Raw genomic sequence first — 20,908 nt, forward strand, 5'->3', positions numbered from 1 at the left:
TTTCACCGTTGATTTATGTCAATGCTGATGTCATTTGCAGCAATTGCACAGCTGCTTCGACCTCTATCCGCAAGATTGGGTGGTTATCAGTGTTGGTTGCCGGTGGGACAATCATCTTTTCAGGGTCACCTTCGACTGTGTGGCTGTACAGTTCTGCGCAGTATTCTGTCCACCTCTTTAGAATTTCTTTGGTTTCGGTAAGGCAAATTCCCGGCTTTGTCCCGTATGGTGTTGGTTTGTCCTCGTTTTATCCTAGTTAGAGTTTTTACTGGCTGATTTGTTTTCCTGCTATTGTTCTTCCTGATGTTATCTTCAATATCTTGACACTGTGCGTCAATCCGATACTCTTGATTTTTTATGCTCTTCTTAATTTCCTGGTTAACTGCTCTGTACTTTTCTGCCCTTCTGCTGTCTCGTGTCTTCCCTTCTTCAGTGCTCTTCGTTCAATATGTCAGTTAATCCTTGTGGGGCCCTGCATTTTTATCTTCTTTAAACGTAGCCGAAAAGACATCATCACTAAATCATGGACGCTTCCTATGTCAGCTCCTGGGAAGGTTCTTGTCTTAGCGGTGTTTATGCTGGTCATGAAGCGCCTCCTAACCATGATATAATCAATCTGGTTATGGTTTCCTCCATTTGGGCTGTGCCATGTCTATCTTCTGGATGCTTCGTGTTTGCCAAGTGTATTCGCCAGCAAATTTGGGGAGGGTGTGGTTGCCGAACATTAACCATTACGCCTGGGATGCTGCAGCAGTATGTAACGAAATTATTCACGTTCTCATCATGAGCGTAGCTCCACCACTATATATACAAACCATACTGGCTTTAGTTTCACTTTGTTTCACTTTGAGATTTAAAGTGTTAGATACATATTAACCACCGTTTGGGCTATGCGAAAAGTGGAGGTGGTGACAGTTGTTGTAGGAGCTTTGTGAGCAATCCCAGGGCACGTTTTGTGAACAGACTTTAGAACGGGAAAAGAGAATTCCGATAAGCTGCGTGGCACTTTAAAAAGACAGTAAGAGAACGTTCAACAAACAGTAATTATGAACAAAAGCGCCGTGTTGTAGTTTCTTTCCAAAAAAAATAAGAAGGAAAGAAAGAAACTCCAGCAGCCGTCGGGACTTTTGTTCCATTGAACATTTTTTATAGTTACTTTATTAGGAACCGCAAGTAAGAATACTTCGGAGAGATCTTGAGATTTGAGAGGTGGCCAGACACTTGCTGGCTGGTGGAATTTCTTGAGCTGTCATTAATAACTGCATTGTCCCCCCTCAATCAACAAATCTTTTCTCATGCCCCCCCCTCCCACAAAAGGTAGATTTTTTTGGTGGCCCCCCCCCTCCACAAAAAAAAACATATTTAATAAAAATAGAACTTACTTAAGCCAGCTATGCATGCCGTACAGTAAACGTAACCATCTTTTTGACGATGTCAAGATATTATAATTTTATTAACACTACAGTTGCAAAATCCAAAAGGAAAGAGGGCGCAATACTACATGAAGATTTTCATAGAGGCTTATTGCGAAAGGCGACAGAATGCCGAAAGTGACGAGTCGTTTAAGAAAAGGTTCACTACCTAGACCTAGGCCGTCCCTGAGGAAATACCGTAAAATTCCGAAAATAAGCCCCTCCATGAGCCCTGCAAACCGGTAACGCAAAAAACCCTCCTTTAAATCGTAATCGCCCCTCCAAATATAAGCCCCCCCCCCCTCCCTTCCCGGGGGCTTTTACTTGGAAAATTGCCCTCAAATACAAAGTAAAACAAAACAAAAACGGTATATTTACTCCCAACTAGAAAGGCTAGCTCAATCGATTTTGACACGCAAATTTCCCTTCGTAGATAAGCCCCTCCAAAAAAAAGCCCCTCAAAAAGGGCCTTTAATTTGTAAGCCCAGGGGCTTATTTTCGGAATTTTACGGTATTGGAAGAAAAATCCCATAGCTTTACAGTAAGCCTTGTTTTACAGTTTGCATCGCACTCAGCCAGCTCCTGACTAAGCTAGGGCTTGTTTCAAAGACAAATATCGGGCTGAAAATTAAAAAAAGAAAAGAAAAAACCAAAAGACCAAAGTCGCTTTTGTCATCGACATTTTTATTGTTGTCACTTTTCGCCGTTTTCGGGTAAAATCACGAGGAATGAGTTGCACATTGTGATTGGTTAAAAGCAATCGGAATGCTTCCGACTCACTTTCGATTTTGCCTGCCAATAATGAGAACGAGGCTGTCAAAGACCTCTTTGGAAAGGAAAGGAGATTTTGTCGCCGGAGAAAAAAAGCGTCTTCTTATTTTTGGTATAATCCACAGTCAGTATGCAGGAAGAAGATAGAAAAGCCTTGCGAAGTAACAGAGAGGCATTGTTGAGAGATCTAGAAGCGAAACGAGTCGCATCGCTGCTTTACTCAAGGGAAATCTTTAGCGAAGAAGATAAGGACAGTGTGAATGCTAAGTCGACTCCCGCCGAACAGCGAGAAGAAGTTCTGGACATTTTACCTCGGAAAGGACCTAAAGCCTTCAGTGTGTTCTGTAATGTTTTGCATGAAGTCACTCCGCATCTAGAAGCACTACTGCGACCTATTCAAGAAGACGGTAAGGCTGATATGTTGTTTTAAGTGAGAATATTGGTGAAGTCTAACTGTCCTATACTTTCAGGCAGATTTTTTGATGGAATGAATGACTACAGCTCCATCTCAAATGCATATATAAGCTTACGTGGTCATTTTCTACAAATTTTTCCAGACCTTCTGCAAATGGCGCGATTTTTATTTTTGTATTTGAACTCTCGCGCTGTTTGAACTCGGTTTAATTGGCAGTTGATATTATATGCGTGTCTATATATTGCTATTTCGATTCAATAAGACTTCACGTTAAACTTAAATCCTATTAGCGTGCTATCAAAATATTAGCTGAAAAAGTAAAGGTGTTAGTTATTTGTGCTGACTCAGATCTGGCGTCATCTCCGTTTGAAGATAACTTCCAGAATAAAGAGTTTTCTTGGAAGGAAAGGATGTCTGGAATATTATAATTACCTTTGTCTCAGTTTATGAATCTTGAGAGTATTCCTTTTCCTTGTTAGTCGAAGCCATTATCACGTACGATGCGTGATGTCATTGAAGGTGCAATGTTTTGTAAACATGTGATGAGACAAAGGTAGTTTACTTGCTCAACTCTGTGAGCAGAAATAGTTTTGTTTTCCTTGTTCTGTATGAAAATGCACGTGTTGTAAGATTTTCATGTAATTTCTTTGGTTTTCCAGTCAAACCCAGTTAATATGGACACTGAAGAGGCCATAAAAAGCGTTTGTATTAATAAAGTGTTCGGTTAAATTGTGGAGAAAATGTACAGTCTTTCTTTCCCCAGGGACAAAGCAAACTGTCCGTAATAATGAGATATCCGTATAAACCGGGAGTCCATAATACGGGGTTTGACTGTTTTTTTTAGCGTAGAAATGCCACTTATCTGGAAGGTGTTGGAGCATCCAATAATAGATTTCGTGTCTGATAAGATATTCCTCAACCTTATCACTTTTTGAATTAAATATATTTTGTGTGAAGTGGAATTAAAGTGTCCTTGACCTAATATATTTTTATGCAGTTCCTTAGGTCAGATGTGAGAAAAATTAAAAATATCTTTCTTTATTCTTTGTGGTGTACACAATCTAACAAAAAGTCTTCTGTAATACACATAAATACCTTAGCGTGGAAGTAGACTTCAAAACTCCTGTTGTCAGAGGTGGATATTGATATATTCTAGGATACCTTTGAAATCTTTGTAAAGTAAAGGAAGTTTAAATCATGTTACCTAAACTATGCTTCAGCTCTACAAAACAAACCTCTTTTTCCTTACTGCCTCATGTCTTATTATGGCACTGTTTTTCTCAACAAATAAAGAAAGCCTTGAGAGCAAAGTTTAAAAGACCATATAACAATAATATTTTTCATGTTTAATAGATTTTTTTTAGATTCAAAATTCCTTTTCCAAGGCTAAGGTGCTGCATCCAAGAAAAGACATACCCAATGCGTTAGTGGCACAAACAGGAAACTTTGTATTTGGGTCCAGTGAGGTGCCTAAATGAACAACATCCTTTACTGGAACCCAATATGAAGCTTTGTGTTCTTGAAACTGATACCAATTTTGACTTAATCTGTTTATTTAGACATTTTTAATGTTGTGACATAATACAACATTGTGGCAAAAGTTTATGATGATGAAGGTTGAAGGCAATTTGAACTTTTTCTCCTGCACTAGGCATTTTTACTCATGTGTGTGTTCTCAATAGAACAGGACCTAAGAGTTGCCTGTTGTACTTTGTGTAGTGAGTTACGCATGTATATGAGCCTCTAGATAAAAACTGAATTTGTCAATGATCTTTTTTTTTACCAGATGAAGGTATTGATGGACCAGGCAGTACTGCACCTATTCCTGCATCTGGAGTCCCTTCAGGTATATAATATTTAGCTAGAAAATCAGAAAAGTGTTCAGATAAAAATCTTGCTTGTAAGGGCAAAAGAATTAACCTTTTATTCATTTGGTTATTTTACAAGAGATTAATGAAAGAGCATTGAATTAAATTGGTTAACTATATACAGTGTATAACAATGTCAGCTAGAATCACCATTTGCAATTTGCAATTTGTATAACTGCATGACGTACTCAGTACGTCAAAAATGAGAGAGTATCAGTCAAATCCCTGGCACTGGAGATGTAATTAACCTGGCCACCCAGGCCCAAACGAAGTTAGTAGACTGGTAACTACTAGTGCCTAGTCTTAGATTTAGCAAAATGGGTTTATAGATCAGACATAAACACTTTTGTGCGCCGTCCACCATATTGCTTTCAAGAAGCACATAGTTGGAAGAGCAAAGTAAAATTTGTGTTCAATTTTGAATATGGGGAGATATGAAACTGCTCAAGATGTGTGAGATGAAGTATGGAATGATTCCGGAGAGGAAAATGTTTCCAATAGTGACATCGATTTTAGTGATTTTGAGGAGAACTCTGGAGCAAATGAGGATGATGAAAGTGTCGACTCTCATGATTCAGAGGCTGAAGATTCCTTTGACAGTGAAAGATTTTTTGTTGTAGTTGCAGAAAATGTATACTTGTTGTATGTTACTTCTTAATGCCTGGGCGTTATTGGTACTTAAAACGGGTAGTGTCTAATTTTAAAAAAAGTTCGTTTTGTATTGGCACAGGACTTCTCAATGGGGTTGGCAGGGAAGGGGTTCAGAAACCGTTATCATACCACTAACCTAGGGTGGGATGAAAAGGGGCAGAAGTGCCTCCAAAGACAGCTAATGTGTAGGCAATATGAACAAACTAGTATGATTTTAACAGGAGAGCAGTAAATGTATTTTGCTCAAAGTTGAGGCAGCTCACAGGGTTGTCAAAAGTAGCCGACTGCTTGGTTAGTAACAGCCAGCTACTCTGCTTGGCATTTCTTTATGGATGGCGTTTTTTAAATAAAATATCTCTGGACTGGCTGCTTACTTTGACAACTCAGCCGTCTACTTCAAAACTTTCTGACGACCCTGAGCTTACCATGTGAGAAGATTATGAAAGATATCAGGTTGTAAAATTTTATAAGTCACCCCCCAAAGACAAACCCCAACATGATCCTCCCCTGGCATGCAAATACCAACATCCTTGAGGACTGTCAAGTACTTGCTTGGTCAAGAGTGCAATATGTTTTCCATTGTTGGTGACTTTGACAGCAAATTGGTGAAAAATGATTTCTTTACTTAAATGAGATTTTTGGGAATGGCTGGCCTCCAAGTTTAATATCCTTGTTGAAACGATAGTTATGTACAGCTGAAGAAAATACTGTGTACAAGATCTGCCATTTTGCTTGCTTCAGTCCCACACTACTGGTCACCAGTTTAGCCCCATTTGATTAAATGCCTTGCTAAGATAATATGAATTGCTTGAACTTCTATCCATCCATAACAGAATTTAAATGTTGGGAAAAATGTTCACTGCAGAGCAGTGTCGTTTCCAAGTATAATGTAGGCATATCTTTTTGTATAATTTTAGTAATCACACTGTACAGTGTAGGGCTTAGGTAATTTCTTTGTTTTGTACTGCACAACACCTACTGCACACAACATTGCAATATAGAAGATGGTGGTAATTGTCATTGGTCACCTGAAGAGAGGTGAAAAGGCCTCTTTTGTAGTCTAAATGGTTTTAATAGAGGTTGGGATAACTCTTTGTGGCTGAAAAGGTGCTGGTCTTGAAACTCACCTCAGTTGTTTTGCCCAAAATGATCATTTGAAGCCAAAATTGCTACCTTGTTGTCTTTTTGCCATAAAGCAAGAATGGTGACCCCCTATTTTATTGGTGTTTTTAGTGGTTGTGGCTAGCTGTACACGAAAAGTATATTTTAAGGAGAGGAAAATCTGGATAGTAGAAGTTGCATTAATTACATTTGTAGATATGAATCACATGAAACTCCCTATTAATTTGGAGCCACAGAGGAGTAGGAGGTTATGTTAAAACTGTTCATTTTTCTTACATTTTTTTGCAAGATCGGCTAATATGAAGTCACTTTACTGAAAGCTAATAGTCTAGACAAACAAATGAGCTTAAGAATTTAGGAACATTCACAGTTTTTGCAAAATAACAGAAATCTTAGACAGTTGTTCAAGTTTCAAACATTTTGCACACAGCTACATGTAGGAAAAACCCAAAGAATTAGAGACACACAAAGTGAAAACAAGCACCCATCTTTTCCTCACTTCTTTTGCATTATTTTATTCTCTTGTCTATGTACTAGGCTTCTTTTCAGTGCAAAAAGTTTCCTTAAAATGCCCAAAGATCATGAAATTATTTGATATGAAGTATGGGTGTGTTCTGGAACAAGATTTTTATTGGAATTGTTTAGTCAATTTTACATGGTTTTTGTGTTTTCTCTGGCCTGTTTGACTGAATCATAACCATGAATGCAGAAGGGGTCAAAGTTATCTATGACTATGATGTTACAAGTGCTAAAAGAATGAGGAACCGTATGAATGATTTAGCAAGGTCTGACTCATTTTTGGACTGGCTTCTCAGACCACTCTGATAGTGGGGAAAAAAGCAACAGACATGCGCATTTTTTTTGTACATTTCCATCTGGACTGCATTTTTGGAAAACCTGTCAGTTGGTCTTGTCAGACTTTAATCAAGCTGACTTCATTCAAGGAGACCTTACCAGTTTTGGAATGTGATGGTATTCTGTGTTACTCATGCTTATTTGTTTCTTCATATTAGGTAAGTCCTTTTTTTCTTGTTAAATGCAATTTTGTGTTTTATTGTTATTGTTATTATTTAATATTAACAGTTTGTTTCTATCTGTAATATTAATAAACAATCAATTCTTTAGTTTTTGAGACATAACGTTACAGAGTTGAAAACAACACAGTCAAACCTGTGTACAATGGTCACCCTTAGGAAATGGCAAGGTGACCGTTATATACAGGGTGGCCGCTATACAAAGGGCAACTTTGCAGAAAATATAAGACAACTGAAAATTTTGGGAAGTTGTCTGGTGACCATAATATACAGGGTGACCACTAACTACAGCGCCATTATATGTGTATACAGTTTTGACTGTACTTTTGTCACTGTCTTAATATGATAAGTGCTTACCTGCTTGTTATGATGAATTAGGCCCTGTCCACACGAATCCAGACATTTTAGAAGCTGCATATTTTTTCACCCAAAATTGTGTGGATTAAACCATTCTGGAGAGCGGTGTCAAAATATGTGGTTTTAGTGAGCAGATTCAATGGTTTTGTGTGGATGGAAGGCCAGTTCGTGTAAAAAAAATGCAGTCTCAAAGATATCTGAATTCGTGTTGATGAGGTCTTAATGAATGTGGGGAAGAAGAAGACAAAGAAGATGCAAAACCGCTTATACTGTAACTTCTTTTGTCTGTGCACCCCTAGGTACAGAGTAACACTCTGGACAGTAACGTGGATTTGTTTAGTAACTGCATTGGAGCTTGCCACAACCTGCAGACTCCTCCTGAGGGCCTTGTTGTTTATTTATTTATTTATTTATTTATTACAAATTCACTCCACTACATTACAAGCAAATAATGAAATGAAATAAGCTAACACTACTATAAGAAAAAAAAAAAGTTGTGGAGAAGGAGACAACTAAAAGCGCCAACGTGCCATACTAGGGATGCCCCCACTAATTAAAATATAAGAAAAATATATACAAAGAGAAATAAAAAATGTTCTAGTTATCCTTAATAAAGCTTAAAACATTTCTTTGAAAAGTTGCAATACTGTTTGATTCTCTTATATGATTGGTTAAACCATTCCATTCATCTACAACATGGTTAAAAAAACTATATTTAAAACCATCAGTTCTACTAAAATTTGGAACAAGGTACTTTTTGTCATTTTTCCTCAAGTTATTACCTGTATTTCTGTCCTTACAAAATATGAGCTTATTTGAAATGTCAATATCATAATGTCCATTAATTACACTAAAAAAAATGTAACCTCTCTAGTGAACCTCCTATTAGATAATGACAACAATTTTAGCTTAGATAGTCTAGTGTCATAATCATCATCAGACCTAGTGATCCATCTGGTAGCTCTTTGCCGAACAGCCTCCAATTTATCAATGTTACGTTTAGTACATGAGGGTTCCAAGTTTCTCATGAATATTCTAATAAAGGTCTCACAAGACTACAAGAAAGTGTGTTCATGGTATCAATATCCTTTAAGTCCCTACCATTCCTCTTAACCAACCCTAAAACCCTATTAGCCTTAGCAGTTATTTTATCTACGTGTTGGTTCCATGAAAAATTATTAGCAGTAAATAATCCCAAATCTTTATACACATTAACACTTTCCAAAGGTTGACCTTCAATATTATACTCCCCAAGTAAGGGTGACTTTTTCCTGGTTATTCGCATGATCTTACATTTCTTGGTATTAATTCTCATGTTATTCATTTTACACCAATCTGAAATTTTATCTATGTCACTTTGAAAAGTAGACAGATCTTTTTGAGTACTAATAACCCTATACATTTTACTGTCATCAGCATACAGAGCAATTGAACTGTCCTTACTAATTACCCCCGGTAAATCATTGATGTAGACTATGAAGAATAATGGTCCCAACAAAGAACCTTGTGAGACACCAGAGGTTACGGTTAACCAGTCAGAAGCCTCTCCTTTCACTATAACACGCTGTTGACGCTGTTTGAAAGGCAATGAATGCTAATCTGGGATTAAAAATTCACCAAGCTTTGGTTTCTCTATTTTGAAATTGTTTATCATGATTATAAAGTTGGTCAAAATTGAAAGTGTAGTGTACTGGGATAAAGTTCCTAAGAATGTATGTACACAAGGTAGTAAAGTTATTTATCTCTGAATAAATAGATCATTCTTCTGTCTGTTTCAAGGTTGTTAATGTGTTTAATTTGTGCCTTTGTACAGTATTAGAGGTAACAGAGTGCATTTCAGATTCATTGTGGGCATTTAATCACCTTTCAAACAATCAGTCATCACAGGAGGAAATTTAGCTAACAATGCAGGAACTAATCGTACTTATCCTGAGAAGACAAGTCATCCAAATTAAAACAACATTTTCCTGTTGCCAGTGTAGTGTAAAATGTGAGAAGCAATGCAGTGTTTCTGCAGTAAATTAAAGCATAAGTATTAAAGTTATCTGTTTGTACATCAAGTTAACCTCTTGTGGTTTTAATCATAAAAGGGATTCATGAATGCAATGAAGTTGTTATCTTGGAGCTTGATAGAGTACATTATTTCCTGTTGAAACAGTAATAAAAACTAAGCAAATCTATACTGCAACCCTGTTGCATAAAATTTGTTGCAAACACACATGGCTGCTTAATTTGATTAGACTGAAAAATAGAATAAATCATTCGTTAAAAAATAGTTCAGAGCACCTTTACATCACAAAGACTCATGTTGAGTGGTATTTTGAATTGCAGAAGAATTTGATGAAGTTGACAGTCCACCTGGACCTGGGAGCCATGAGCTTGATCATTCATCAGGCGAGCATGATGATATCTTGAGGTACAAGATGAGTCGCTCACCCAGAGGAATAGCTGTCATCATAAATAACAAGAAGTTCCTTGAATCATCAGGGCAACATATGGCTCAGCGTGGAGGCACAGATATTGATCGTGATGCTCTGAACAAGCTTTTCAAGAAACTTCAGTTTAAGGTGGAAGTGCACAACAATCAGACCAAAGCTGAGATTTTGCGGATTGTAAGAGAGAAAGCAACTTCTGACCATTCACTTTATGATGCTTTTATTTTTGCTATCCTGACACATGGAGAGGAGGGTTTGGTGTATGGTATAGATGGTACTTTAAGGATAAGAGAAATTACCTCCAAGTTCAAGAATAACAAAACCCTGGCTGGCAAACCAAAGATCTTCTTTTTCCAAGCTTGTCAAGGTGAGGAGAAAGATGCTATTCACTGACCTTACTTTATTTCAAGTATAAAATTCTTCCTTTCCCCTTTCAATTTGTTCTCTCTGTAATGAGTCCCCTCTCCTTTAATTTAACTATATTTTTGTGGTGACAAATAGACAAACAGAATTCAGTTGTGAGTATCATTTAATAGGATATCATACACAGTACTCAAACACACAAATAGTTGTTCTTTTTTAATGACTATTAATAGATAATGTTACTCTCAGATTGTCAGATTGTCAGTCAACTGATTTTGTCAAGCTTACATTATTGTACCTGGACATTTTTACAGAGATTTAAAATAATTCTGGCAATGGGTAGTCCAAACTGTGGTTGTTGGTCATACTTATGGGGTACACAGTCATATAGCTGGGTTCCACCATATGAGGCTTGAAACCTCCTTATACTCAGCTTAGAGGATGATAATCATTTTTTATTCTCACACAAATAAAAGTCATTTTCCTAAGTGAGAGTTTTTGGAACTCGGAAATAGCCTATGAAATATACTCAGCATATATTTTGAAATTGTAGGTCAGGAATTCATGGATGGAATGGATGTCTTTGATGCCCCCCTGGAGCCTGATCCACAAGTTTCTGTACCTGTAGAGGCTGACTTCATCTTCGCTTACTCCACTGTGCCTGGCTATTACTCTTGGAGAAATAATACTGAAGGATCTTGGTTCATTCAGTCAGTAGTTGAGGTGTTTAATAAGCATTGCTATCATATGGATATCCTGCAAATGCTCACTAAAGTGAGTGCATTGGTATCCAATTACAAGTCACGAAACAATTTTGCATCTAACAAGAGGCAGGTGTCTTCTACAGTATCAATGCTGAGAAAAGACTTGTATTTCTTCCCTGAAAAGGTTACTGAGTCAAGCAATAATGCTGATGACACCTCAGAATGTAGAGTGACTTAAACTTTTTACTCCCAAGAGCACCAAATGTAAAATTTCCTTAAAAATCCCAAAATTTGTGAATCATTGAAGAACATCTTAAAGGAAAAAATACTGCTCGAGGTCAGAGCTGTCACTTAGATTTCAAGATACTGGGTACATGTATATGCCATTATTCGACTCAGAATTTAACAGCTAGAAATTTTTTGGGCTGGTTTATTTTATGTATGTTTCCTATGAAAGTAGCCAGGATGGTGCTGATAGAAGCCAGGGAGCATCCCCTGCCCCAGACATTTAGTGACAGCCCTGTCAATGAAAGGTGGAAAAACATGTCAGGTCTGTTTGTTGTCTCTTGGATTGAAAGGATTCAATTACAGTACCCAGGAGGTTTTGTGTTTTTTCTGCCAAATTAAACAAAACTAAGCAAAATGGCACATTAGACCTTAGTGTATAACAATCTTTTTCACCCTCAGCCAGTAATAGTAAAACATAGGGAAAAATCCCTTTATGTAATAAAACCTCATTATAGCAAACATTTATTACCCTTCATTATATCAAGAGTCCACTGATATTAGGTTAGTGGAAGCAAACAATAAATTCCAGCAAGAGTCATTTCAGCCAATCAGCAGGCAGTGGAAAACAATTAGGTGCTGAAAGTTCAAAGTTCAGATTTCAGTACCTCAAGATTAAAAAGAATATCACGTTATTTTATGTTTTCCCTTATAGATGTATTATCAAAGTTAGTCAAAAATATTACTACAAAATTCATTCATGGCCAAACAGTAGACCAGTTTAGGGATTGTGTGAAATTAGGTTGTGCCCTGGGTTATGCCTTTGGGAAAGTACTAATTGATTGGCTGAAGTACAGTCATTTCAGTCTAAAATCCTCAGGTCTTTTTTTATTCTCATTGGCTTAAATAAATTTTTCTGGAACTTATTGTTTAATCCCTTAAGATCACATTGTAACTGCTGTTATTGCATTGTGGGTGTGTGTCACCTGTACAATGAAAATTGGTGCTAAGTTTACTTTGCCAAGGAAATAATATTACACTGTTCTTGAATTTTGTATATAAGAGCAAAGTTGTGCTTACTTCACGCAAAGTATTAATAATATTTTGGCTACATTGTAGAATCTTGTGGTAATGTTTAACCTATTGAGGCTACTTTTTTACACTTTCAGCTATTAGGAAAAACCATTACTACAGTTCATTAAGTGTTTCATTAAAAGTTTTTGTGATTAATTTTGTGCACTTCATCTCACTTCATGTGAAGGAAATTTTTTTGTTACTTAATAGTTTTGGAATTAGAAAAATCTTGCAGTGTTATATTCAAGAATTCTTTATTTGAGAAATTCATTTCATAAAAGTAGCATTCTTCATGAATATCATCGTTTTTTTATCATTTTATATTTTTTTATTTTGTCGTTTTATCATTTTTAACGTACGTGTACTTTGAAACTCAGAAAACCTTGAATACCGTGAAACATTTCTGGGATACTATTGTGTTGCAAAGAAAAAGCCAATTAGGCCTGAGAAAGCAAAACTGTAAGCCACAGTGGTAATTAGTTTATGGTTTTGTGGCTGTGTGCGTGTTCTTTTCTTTGTTGTGATTGGTCACAACACAATAGAAATTCTCGAAATATTTCAGGTGTTTTGTTTTGCTAATTTTGATGAAAAAAATAATTAATGTTGAAAATACCTTAATGTGCAATTATTTATTTATGGGTATAAGAGAGTAAGGCGAGGAAACATAATGGAGTTAATTAGAGGACTTAGTTATGAAACAGTCTGATAAAATATTAATAATGTAGGATAGGCTTCTCAAATACCATAAAATGATTTTGAGACGGATCAGAATGGCAGATCCAGGGGAAGTTGGTGGGGGATCTTAGTCCTCTAGGCCCAGAGTGTTTCAATTCTATGAAAGAAAGTACTTTTGAGCAGAAATTTGATACCACCAAGGGTCACCTACTACTTTCCTCTTACTTGTGGTTGCTTTGTACTACACCTGTCAAGAATGAAATTGCTACAAAATATTGTGTGTTGGCAAAGAAGAGAAAAAATAGTTCAGACACCCCCCTCTCCCCTTCCCCCCTGGAAAAAATTCTGTGTGGATCCCGATTTACAGTAACAGGTTTCTGTTTACAGGAAACCTGCATGTCAAAGACCAATAACATTTAATGATTTTTAAAAGACATTGTTTAATGAGCAAGGAGTCGACCTCTGCCATATTGAGTAATATGAGTCAAGCCATTTTAGAGTGTTTAAACAGTTTATTTTTGAATTTGTAATATTTGTAATGTCTCTATTTATTAAAATGATAATATTTGAAAATAATGTTCAATTGTCTTTTTTGGTAGATTAATACTTATCACAGTTGAACCTCTCCATAACGGCTACCTTGAGGACCGAAGAAAGTTGCCGTTGTACGATTGGTTTGAACAAGAGTCAGTGTATGGACTGTCTGCCAAAAAAGTGGCCGTTATTGGATGCTCGACTCTAATAAATTTTGTCCTGGGCACGAAACTTAGGACAGAAAAATTAAGGACGTAAATTATGTTAACCGGGGACAAGTTTTCTGTTATTGTTTTCTGTTACCGTGCCTTGTAGCCTTTGCTTTTTGTTCCGGAAAACGAAGCAGAATGGTAACTAACCGCGTAAGCAGATATTTGAGAAGACTTAAGAAAAAGTATTATTCCATTTATGGGGCCTTCCTTCATTTGTTTTTTATTTTGAAAGTTTAAAGCATTTGAAGCGAGGAAACAATTGAAGCTCGTGAGTTTCCCTTCCCCTTTAACTGGCCTCAACGTAGGCTAGCTTTGTCACTGTCACTGAAACTGACTGAAAAATAATAATAAAGAAAAATAACATCGCCGGAAAGACATTATTCTCGTATTCTTAATAGACTTTAAATTCACCATCACATTTGTCTCGTTGGGTATGTGCCATCTATAGACATTCCAGCCCTAGAGGCATGCGAGAATTTTTTTCATATAAACCTATTTTAATGGCAGTTAATAGCTCCACGAGTTTCCCGTAGCTCAGTTGGTAGAGCATCGGGACTAGTAACCAGAGGGTCATAGGTTCGACTCCTGTCAAGAGATCTCAGAATTTTTCAGGTCCCTGGCGTAGCCTTTGTAGAGTGGAAAGGCGTCATTCTCTCGTTTTTTGTTTATATGTTTATATTTATGTTTTTTTCACAGAAAATAATGATCAAGCTGATGCCAAACTGTTCAACTTTGGTGGAGGGGGTTCAGCTGCCAAGTCTTCAGCGAATACCATTGACAACGACACAATTTACAAAATGAACAAGTCGACCAGAGGAATTGCTGTCATTATCAACAACAAAGACTTCCTTAGATCTTCGGGAATGGACCGCTACCCACGTAATGGCACCGATGTTGACCGCGATGCCTTGGCAAAGTTGTTCAGGGCTCTGAAGTTTGATGTTAGAATTTACAACAACCAGACCAGGGCTGAGATCAGAAGAATCACAAAAGAAATGGCAATAACTAATCACAGCCCTTATGATGCATTCATTTTCTCCATCTTGACACATGGTGAAGAAGGTGTGATTTACGGCACCGATGGTACCATGGCCATCAAGGATCTTACTGCAATCTTTAAAGATTGCGCTACTTTGGTTGGCAAGCCAAAGATGTTTTTCTTCCAAGCGTGCCAGGGTAAGAAACATATGATATGATTTCCTTGTTTGGTGGGTTAGAGCTGCAGTTGAGACAAAATTGTCGTCTTAACGGTGTATTTTCAATTGATATTATGTTATAATATGGTTGCCACAGGTCAGGAAATGGTCAGGGAAAAAAATTTCTTCACGGTCAGGGAAAAGTCAGTAAAATTTCACTTCGAGTCAGGGAAAAGTTAAATGTTTGAAAGAACAAGGGAAAAGTGAAATTTTAAGGGTACATTTTTATTCTTTTCCCTCTACTTTTGCTGTTTTCTGACATTTAAAATTCTTTTGTACATTTTACAGACATGAATCGTGTTGTATTGGTAGAATATTGGTCATGAAATTGAAGAATGGCTGTGAGGGGAGGGCATCAGGTCTAATATGTGAAATTGTTAATTCAGTTGGTCAGGGAAATTTTATATTTGTCAGGGAGAAGTTAGGGAATTTCCGAAACCTCTTTGTGGCTGTGGCAATCATGTATAATGTTACTAATTCTTTCTGAATAAGGGCAGAGACAAATTTTGACTATCAATCTATCTCACGCATAGCGCTTGAATGCTGATTTTCCCAAATTAACGATTTTCATGAAAAAAGTTTTTTTGTATGCCAGATTGAGTACTTTGCTTGTTCTTGCCAGGCAAGAGTTCGACTGGTCATATTGAAGAAGAACAATTTTGAAGAAAATAACAAATATAATCATTATAGTTCTCAATATTTGTCAGCCAAGTGTATTATACTTGAGAAATATGATTACGTACGATTCTTCACCAAGTAGAAATTTTGGTAGTGCTACAGTCTTCTTTCGTCCCCGCAGTAGGGTTAACAAAAACTGTTTTCCTTACCATTTCAAGGGCACGAGTACATGGATGGGATGGATGTAACAGATGCCCCTCAACAGGGAAGCAAAGTGTCTGTGCCAGCGGAAGCCGACTTTGTCTATGCGTATTCCACAGTTCCAGGCTACTACTCCTGGAGAAATTCCGTGAATGGCTCATGGTTCATACAGTCACTGACAAAGGTATTTGAGGAGAATGCTGAACGCATGGATATCTTAAGAATGCTGACCAGAGTCAACGCTATGGTGTCAACGTACAAGTCGCGAACCGGTGAATATTACTCTGACAGCAAGCGACAGGTGTCTAGTGTTGTGTCAATGCTGCGTAAGGAACTGTATTTCTTTCCAGAGAATGTAACTGATCAGAGTTAAGAATCAAAGGCAGGCAGTGTGTGACTCTAGGTTAAAAAAGTTGTGTTATTGTGAAAATTTTTAGCCGTACTGAATGAGAATATCGAATATTATGTCGTTTTGAAACGCTTGTATCGCTCAGTCCATTTTGGAGTTCCAAAACTACTCGCTATGAAAACGAGGGCAAGTGCAAAACCTTTCATATGAAAACGAGTTTGATTTTAATGAGAATAGAAAAAGAATGTTAAGGCGACTCGCAAGTGCTCTAGTTTTTTCTCGTTTTCTTTTTAGGCTCAGACAACACTGAAAAGCAGGAAAAAAAAAAAGCTTTTATCTGACTCGATACTCAGAATGTTTTTTCCTAACCCTTCTTTGATCTTAGGCCCTTTAATAAGCTCTTCATTGGGTAGAAGAGTGGGAAGAAGTTTTCTATTTACCACCAGTATTTCGATGTTCATATAACAGCATTTCCGTGTACAAGAGTCTTGTATAAAGTTATCCATCTGCCTTTTGTATAGCCTGGGTAGCAAGCATTTTTTGGCGCGAACTCGCGCAGCAACGCTTGTTACGCAGCCCGGGTTACGCAGGTGAGCGTTTTATAGTTCTTATACTCTGCTTTTCTTTGTTCTATGTGTGGGGAACTGGGAACTAGGGGTTTTCATAGTCGGATTATTTTCAGTACAATAGACCTTATTCACGATATGCGATCTTCGAACGCGCTTAAGGACTGATGGGATAAAAGTAATGTCACGTGGTTTCTCAGGGTGCAAACAAATGATATATTCTGCCAATACAAGAAATCGCAGTCGAGTTTGGTTATTCTAGACAACCGAAAATGAAGAGATTACTATCTAAAGACGATAACAGAAAATTATGGGTGGAGGTGGTCTCTGCCACTTTTATCAGGGGCACCCAACGAGAATAGATGTCCCTACAGCAGTAATGACGTATAACTTGTCGGAACTTGAACTGTACATTGGCAAGTCTAAAATCGTCGTCTCGTTTTGAGAGAATATACAAACTCAACCGCGATTGCTCGTATTGGCAAATTTTATCAGTTGTTTGCCCACTTGAATACCACGTGACACTGCTTTTATCCCAACATTCCTAACGCGCGGGCAAAGATGGCGGTGGGTATCGTGAATAAGGTCTTTTCAAGGTTGTCTGGTCTAGTGAAATATACAGGTGTATAATAGCCTAGCTGAAGGAATTTAATACTACAGAGAGTTAATTTAATAGCAGACTGTGAAGTTGGCAATTACCCCAGCTCAGGTTTCTTGCCATTATGCCAAAATTATCGGAAATTTCGGTGGCGAAATAAATGGAACCGTTCGGTATCTCCAGAGGTGGTCTTCTTTGACGGGTCTGTCTGGTCTGACCGAAACGTGCTGTTCGTTTTCCAAAAATTCTCATTTTCAGCCCTACTTTGCTAAGCAGTAATCAAAATTCTGGTCAAAACGCAAATGGATCGCTTTGATTCGATTCGAACTTTGTTTCAAACGAAGGGTGTCGTTGCCTTTTCTCTCGATAATTCCACCAGTTTTTGACTGTTTGGTTTAGCAAAATGGAAAGCACACTTAGAGTCGGTGACTATTTTGCTAGGTATATTGCTCCGCCGAAAAGAATGTCTGTGTTGTTAGGTAGGATATTAATTGTTCTAAAAGCTCAGAATATCAACAAGAGAGGATAAACTGGAGAACATAGAGTAAGTCCAAGAGCGCTGGCTGGGACCCGCACTATGGGGAAGTCGGTTTCCCTAGGAGTTCGCATGCGTTGAATTGTCGTTGTGATGGTTGTTGGACCAAAAATTCTGTGAAGCAACATAGGACAGCCGTAAAAAGGCTGATTATAATTGTTCAGTATGCTCAGGCATTCTCCTGTCATTGGTGAGGTTGCGGTTAAAAATATCGAAGGTTCTCTATAGCTTTGAAAAATAATTATCACAGACTTAAAGCGTTTTAAGTTTGAATTGCTGTAAGTACTGTCCCTCACGTCTCATTAAGTAAAAGTTGAAATTTTATGAACAGGGCCCAGGGACCGATGTATGTACTTTTTATCCTCTCTTAACATTAATCATCATGTCGGCGTGCGATGTAAAAAGTCGATGCAGTTAAAGAGGTTATGTCCAATCATGGTGTCTTCCACAGTTTTCGATCAAATGTACTAGCCGAAAATATAACGAGATGTTCTCGGCTCTCTTTTCTCATTCTTGGAACTCTAACTGAAATTTATCAAATGATTCGAATAAAGGGAAAGAAAGTATGGTCATTTTTTTGAGATTTTTCGACAACAGAGGAGTTAAACTTGTAAAAGCTGGCTCAGTCTTTTCAAGCAGCCTTTCTGGCCATCGAAAGGCGAAGACTTTCAGTTAGAGTACTGATGTAGACCCATTATTTCAGAGTTTTCTTTGATTCCGATGTGTTTTCAGGGTTTCCAAATAATACCGAAACATCGCGGTGACATAGCTCCTTTAATGCTTGCAAAATATGCAGAATAATTCCTGATATACATATGCAGCCTTTTCGTTTAGTATACGACAGTATAATCATAATAGAGAACAGAACGGCTTGAATACAAAAGTATTTTGCATAAAGTTAAAGGACTGAACGGCTAGTTCTTATTGATTTTTCTAATTAATAGCTTCTGTGTATTGTTATGTGTTGTCAGACTTTTCATTAAATTCGTATAAAACACAACTGAACCTGTGAATGTACTACATCTAAAGTGTTTTGACGATTCAGTGTAACAAGCATATCTGAACAGGACGAGAAAAACTAGATTCCTTGCTGACCATGCAGGGAAACCGTTCGTTTCTATACGAAGTCATTTCAATATAAGTCGTTTCGATACGAGCTCAAGTAAAAAAACTGTACAAGAAGTTCTTCGATTTCTTAAAGTATAGTTTGCGCATGAACAAGAAAAACATTTGCGGTGAATATTCCTCGTTCTTTCAGCCAAGTACGTGAAACTTCATACATCTCGACTGAATCAACTTATATCAAAACGACCGGTAACCTCATGCAGCTACCTTTAAGTTTTAGCGTGGTCCATATTGAGATGTACACAATATGAGGTCGAAAAAATTCAATGGAGGAAAAAATCTTGTGCAGTAGTATCTGTAAAAATTTTTCCAAGACATTGAGGTGGATGAAATTTCCCTTTCTTAAACGGTCGCTGCCAATTTAAAGACACAGAGAAAATTTCGCAACCCAGGGTAGAATCCGGACCTTTCATGGTTGGTGGCTTTTGATCCAAAGCATTGCTGACATTATTAGGGGAGGAGGGAACTAAGCAATATCTGTGTGATTAAAAATGTTAGATTGCGTCCCGAGGCCATCAGTGAGACCAACATCGGTAATTTACACCCTTAGCTAGGCGACGTCAGCTTTACCATCTCTTTCATGTTAGAGTTCCCCAAGTGTCGTGTTTATCTCGTACCTTAGAAAAAAAGAGGGATAAAGCTCTCGGAACGAGATTAGCCCTGGCGCCGTTTTTATCACTAAAATAGTGATTGTTACTCCATTCTTACGTCAAGAAGTTGAGAGAAAAAGCATGTTTAAAGAAAGATCAAATGGTAACACGTATTTGCCGGTTAATTGCAACACCAGCTTAAACGGGGGAGAAAAAAATTGGAACAGATACAAGATGAAAGTTATATTTGAGAGGTTCAAAAATCAAGCAAACAGAAAATGATGATAATTCACGGCTATTTATTCCTAGCCTGTTCACAGACGTTTTCCTTTATTTTGATAAGTCCCCCCATAGTTAGTTATGGCCCCCCTTTTTTTTACATACGGGAACTCCACGATCGCTAAAGGCGAGGGAAAATAGTCAGACTGAATAGAGCTAGGGTCTGTTAACAGGCTAATATATATATTCCACGAGGCTCCAGTGTCATACCGTAAAATTCCGAAAGTAAGCCCTGGGGCTTAGATTTTTCAAAGGCCCTTTTTGAGGGGAAAACTGCCATGCTAACTGATGCTACAGGCAGGCTAAGTTGGAAGGAAATTTATGTCACTAATGTGCAGCAAGTTTTTTCTGAAACTCGCCTTGAGGACGTAGATCTTTCTAAAACTCAGCCATGCAAGTACTTTGTTTATGTGGACAGAGGAAATCCAAGCCAAGATTGAAGAGTGAACTACGCAAACAGTATTGAATATGCTGTGACACTTTTTGACTGCAATCATTTGGCACACGTAATAGTTCTTTGGCAAATGCAAAATATTTTGTGTTACTGTACGTTGTCTTATTTTGAATTTGAGAGCAATTTCCAACTCCAAGCCTCGGGGGCTTATATTTGGACGGGCGATTTATCAGAGGTTTTTTTGCGTTACGAGTTTGGGGGGGGGGGGGGGTTATATTTGGAAGGGCTTTATACATGGAAGGGCTTATTTTCGGAATTTTACGGCAGTTCTCTTTCAGCAAGCCTCGCGTACCCTTAACTTTCTCTAAATATTTTTTCTTTCAATCTTCTTGCCGTAAGGTTCAGTTAAATGTTTTTTCACTTGGTATTCGAGACTTTTACTGAGCCCGGTCAGGTCCCTGACAAGATTCGGAGCCCTGCCTGCCCGAAGAGGGGGGTGGAGGGGGGTACTTCCTAGTAGTAGGCTAATGGGTATGTGCCGCTGGATGGGGTCGTATTTGCACGCCTGGCGTCAGAAAATTCAGGTATGTAGGGATTTAAAAATA

The 20,908-nt window shown here is 37.7% G+C and overlaps 1 protein-coding gene across 2 annotated transcripts; it reads left to right on the top strand.

The window, feature by feature from the left end:
• The first annotated feature begins 2,219 nt into the window (after nt 1-2,219).
• On the top strand, nt 2,220-18,920 carry LOC140929111 (caspase-3-like). Of its 2 annotated transcripts, none has more exons than XM_073378973.1 (4): nt 2,220-2,590; nt 4,385-4,444; nt 9,962-10,432; nt 10,982-11,453. In XM_073378973.1, the coding sequence occupies exons 1-4, from the start codon at nt 2,314-2,316 to the stop codon at nt 11,368-11,370; spliced, it is 1,197 nt and encodes a 398-aa protein (XP_073235074.1). In that variant the 5' UTR covers nt 2,220-2,313; the 3' UTR covers nt 11,371-11,453. The 2 variants fall into 2 exon arrangements, with proteins under 2 accessions (XP_073235074.1, XP_073235075.1); XM_073378974.1 differs by lacking the exons at nt 9,962-10,432; nt 10,982-11,453 and adding exons at nt 14,549-15,028; nt 15,885-18,920 and having other exon boundaries at nt 2,226-2,590.
• The last annotated feature ends 1,988 nt before the right edge of the window (nt 18,921-20,908 follow it).

The sequence above is a fragment of the Porites lutea genome, chromosome 2, assembly GCF_958299795.1.
Source record: "Porites lutea chromosome 2, jaPorLute2.1, whole genome shotgun sequence".
Lineage (NCBI taxonomy): Eukaryota > Metazoa > Cnidaria > Anthozoa > Scleractinia > Poritidae > Porites > Porites lutea.

What these genes read in the sequence shown, in the direction of transcription:
- LOC140929111 (XM_073378973.1), top strand. Translation starts at nt 2,314, where the DNA reads ATGCAGGAAGAAGATAGAAAAGCCTTGCGAAGTAACAGAGAGGCATTG. An exon ending in GCGACCTATTCAAGAAGACG is followed by an intron (nt 2,591 to 4,384) that starts GTAAGGCTGATA and finishes TTTTTTTACCAG; the next exon opens with ATGAAGGTATTGATGGACCA. An exon ending in CTTTTTCCAAGCTTGTCAAG is followed by an intron (nt 10,433 to 10,981) that starts GTGAGGAGAAAG and finishes TTGAAATTGTAG; the next exon opens with GTCAGGAATTCATGGATGGA.